This window comes from Otolemur garnettii, unplaced genomic scaffold, assembly GCF_000181295.1.
Source record: "Otolemur garnettii isolate 467f Iridium unplaced genomic scaffold, OtoGar3 scaffold00001, whole genome shotgun sequence".
In the NCBI taxonomy this organism is placed as follows: Eukaryota; Metazoa; Chordata; class Mammalia; order Primates; family Galagidae; genus Otolemur; species Otolemur garnettii.
In genome coordinates, this window is record NW_003852396.1 from 30,622,451 (window position 1) to 30,625,287 (window position 2,837).

Sequence of the window (2,837 nt, forward strand, 5' to 3'; positions counted from 1 at the left end):
TTTTGGTTGCAGCCGTCATTGTTGTTTGGCGGGTCCGGGCTGGGGATTCAAACCCGCCACCTTAGGTGTACGTGGCTGGCGCTTTAGCCGGTTGAGCTATAGGCGCCGAGCCTCTAGTTCTTTTAAAAAACTTACTCTGCCCAAATGTTGAAGTTGTGCCAAAGCCACCTGTGCCACCCCCAAAGGGTGTTCCAAATGATTTATTAAACATCTTCAAGATGAGTCTTTGTTTCAGAAAGCTGAAAAGAAGAAAAAATTATTAATCTTTGTAAAGACGACAGAATGCAATGTAAATATTTCAAAAAAACTACCATTTTACAAACGTAGACTTATTCAAACTACGACATATTTTCTCATTCAATATTCTAAAACTCAGTGTGATTTAATAAGCCTTGTAAAATAACCTTTAATAATCTATACTGTTTCTGAACCTAATAGTACCATAAGGTAAGGTTTAACTTCAGATCCCTTTAAAACACTTTCAACCTTTTTAAATCCTAAGCTTCCTTTTAACAAAAATTTCTAATCAACTATGCCAGATTCTAATATGAAGCACTTAGAAGGTTAGGCATTATATCCACCAAAAATTATAGCCATAGTCTATCCTAATCAAGTGAAAAGCTAAAATTTTGTCAAGCTTTATTCTTCCATAGTTTGCGCACTGTAAAGTTTTTTTCCCCCCTAGTTTTCAGGAGATAACATATGGTAACAGTAAATCCACCAGCCTCAGCCTCCCAGAGTGCTAGGATTATAGGCGTCAGCCACCTCACCAGGCCTCAAAAATCACAGTTCTGATGCCTTGACATTCTCTTTGAGATTACTTCTAAGTTATAGAAGTATAGTTCTAGAAGTATAGAAGTATAGTATAGTTCTCAGCTTATCTTCTACTTTATCAGAGAATACTGCAGAAAATATTTGATGAAAACCCCTCACTTCATGTAAACGATTTCTCCCTAGTATCCAAACCATATACCTAGTCGCTTAACAAACTGGACCCACAAACTATTCCAAATACAAAGGTTAAGTTTACTTTTACCTCCCCTCGATCTGAACAAAAAGTTAACAGTACAGTTTATTCAAAAGTAGAACTGTAAAAGCAGCTTTCCACCTCCACAAATTTTCCTTAAACTTAAGATACCTGTCACCAGGCTACAGATGAGTAGCTCATGCCTGTAATCCTACCAATCTAAGAGGCCAAGGTGGGAGGAATGCTTGAGTTCAAGAGTTCCGGAGTCCAAGACCTGTCTGAGCAAGAACCAGACCCCATAGCCAGGCATAGTGGTACATGTCTGTAGTCCAGTTTTAGCTACTTAGGAGGCTGAAGCAAGAGGATTTCTCCAGCCCAAGAGTTTGAGGTTGCTGTGAGCTAAGATGCCATGATACTCTACCCAGGATGACAGAGAGAAACTCTGTCTCAATTTAAAAAAAAAAAAAAAAAAGGGTGGCACCTGTGGCTCAGGGAATAGGGTACTGGCCCTATATACCAAGGGTGGTGGATTCGAAACAGGCCTCGCCAAAATGCAACAAAAAAATAGCCAGGCATTGTGGCGGGTGCCTATAGTCCCAGCTACTTGGGAGGCTGAGGCAAGAGAATCGCTTCAGCCCAAGAGTTTTGGGGTTTTTTTTGCAGTTTTTGGCCAGGGGCTGGGTTTGAACCCACCACCTCCAGCATGAGGCCGGGACCCTACTCCTTTGAGCCATAGGCGTGGTCCTCAGCCCAAGAGTTTGAGGTTGCTGTTGAGCTGTGATGCCACGGCACTCTACCTAGGGCAACATAGTGAGACTCAGTCTCAAAAATAATAATAATAAATAAATAAAAAGAAAAAAAGGAAAACAAAACCATTTTGATTGCCATATTTTCTCAAAATAATCTCGATGACCTTCTGTGCACTTTTATACCTTTCTTGTTTTTTTCTTGAGACAGCTATGTCACCCTCAGTAAAGTGTTGTGGCATCACAGCTCACAGCAACCTCAAACTCTTGGGCTTATGCGATTCTCTTGCCTCAGCCTCCCAAGTAGCTGGGACTCCCAGCATCCGCCACAACTCCTGGCTATTTTTTGGTTGTAGTTGTCATTGTTGTATGGTAGGCCTGGGCTGGACTCGAACCCGTCAGCTCTGGTGTACCTGGCTGGTGCCCTAGCACTGAACCTTTTTTTTTTTTTCTATAGGAAACAGGAAATAATCACATGGGCCAAGTCAGGGCTGGGTAAGGTATACGTAGGGTATATGACTCATATAGTTTACCCTCTGTGGACTACAGAAACTGAATGGTGATACTGGCTGTGTGGGCAGACACAAAGGTGAACTATGACGACACTAGGGCACTCTACCCAGGGAGACAGAGTGAGACTCTTGTCTCAAAAGAAAAAAAAAAAGTAAAAGAAAACAAAAAGAATAAGACATCAGGCTCAGCACCCATAGCTCAGTGAGTAGGGCACCACCCACCTACACGGAGGCTGGCAGGTAGAAGCCCAGCCTGCTGAACAATGACACTCCAACCAAAACATAGCCGGGTGTTTTGGCAGGTGCCTGTAGCCCCAGCTACTCCAGACATTGAGGCAAGAGAATTGCTTAAGCCCAAGAATTTAAGGTTTTTGTGAGCTGTGACATCACAGCACTTACCCAGGGTGACAAAGTGAGACTCCGTCGCAAAAGAAACAAACAACAATAACGAAAGAATAAGACATCATCACAACATTTGGACAAAGTTACCCTATTATTTCAATTTTCTTTTTTTTTTTTTTCGAGACAGAGCCTCAAGCTATCCCCCTGGGTAGAGTACCATGGCATCACGCTCACAGCAACCTCCAACTCCTGGGCTCAAGCGAGTCTCCT

General features: G+C 42.4%; 1 protein-coding gene across 1 annotated transcript in view; it reads right to left on the bottom strand.

The window, feature by feature from the left end:
• NUP98 (nucleoporin 98) overlaps positions 1 to 2,837 on the bottom strand; it is a 143,725-nt gene that overhangs the window by 129,103 nt on the left and 11,785 nt on the right. Inside the window, exon 2 of the mRNA XM_023514294.1 lies at positions 136 to 239. Coding sequence (XP_023370062.1) covers positions 136 to 211 — 76 coding nt within the window. The 5' untranslated portion in view covers positions 212 to 239. The remainder of the gene's footprint in view (positions 1 to 135; positions 240 to 2,837) is intronic.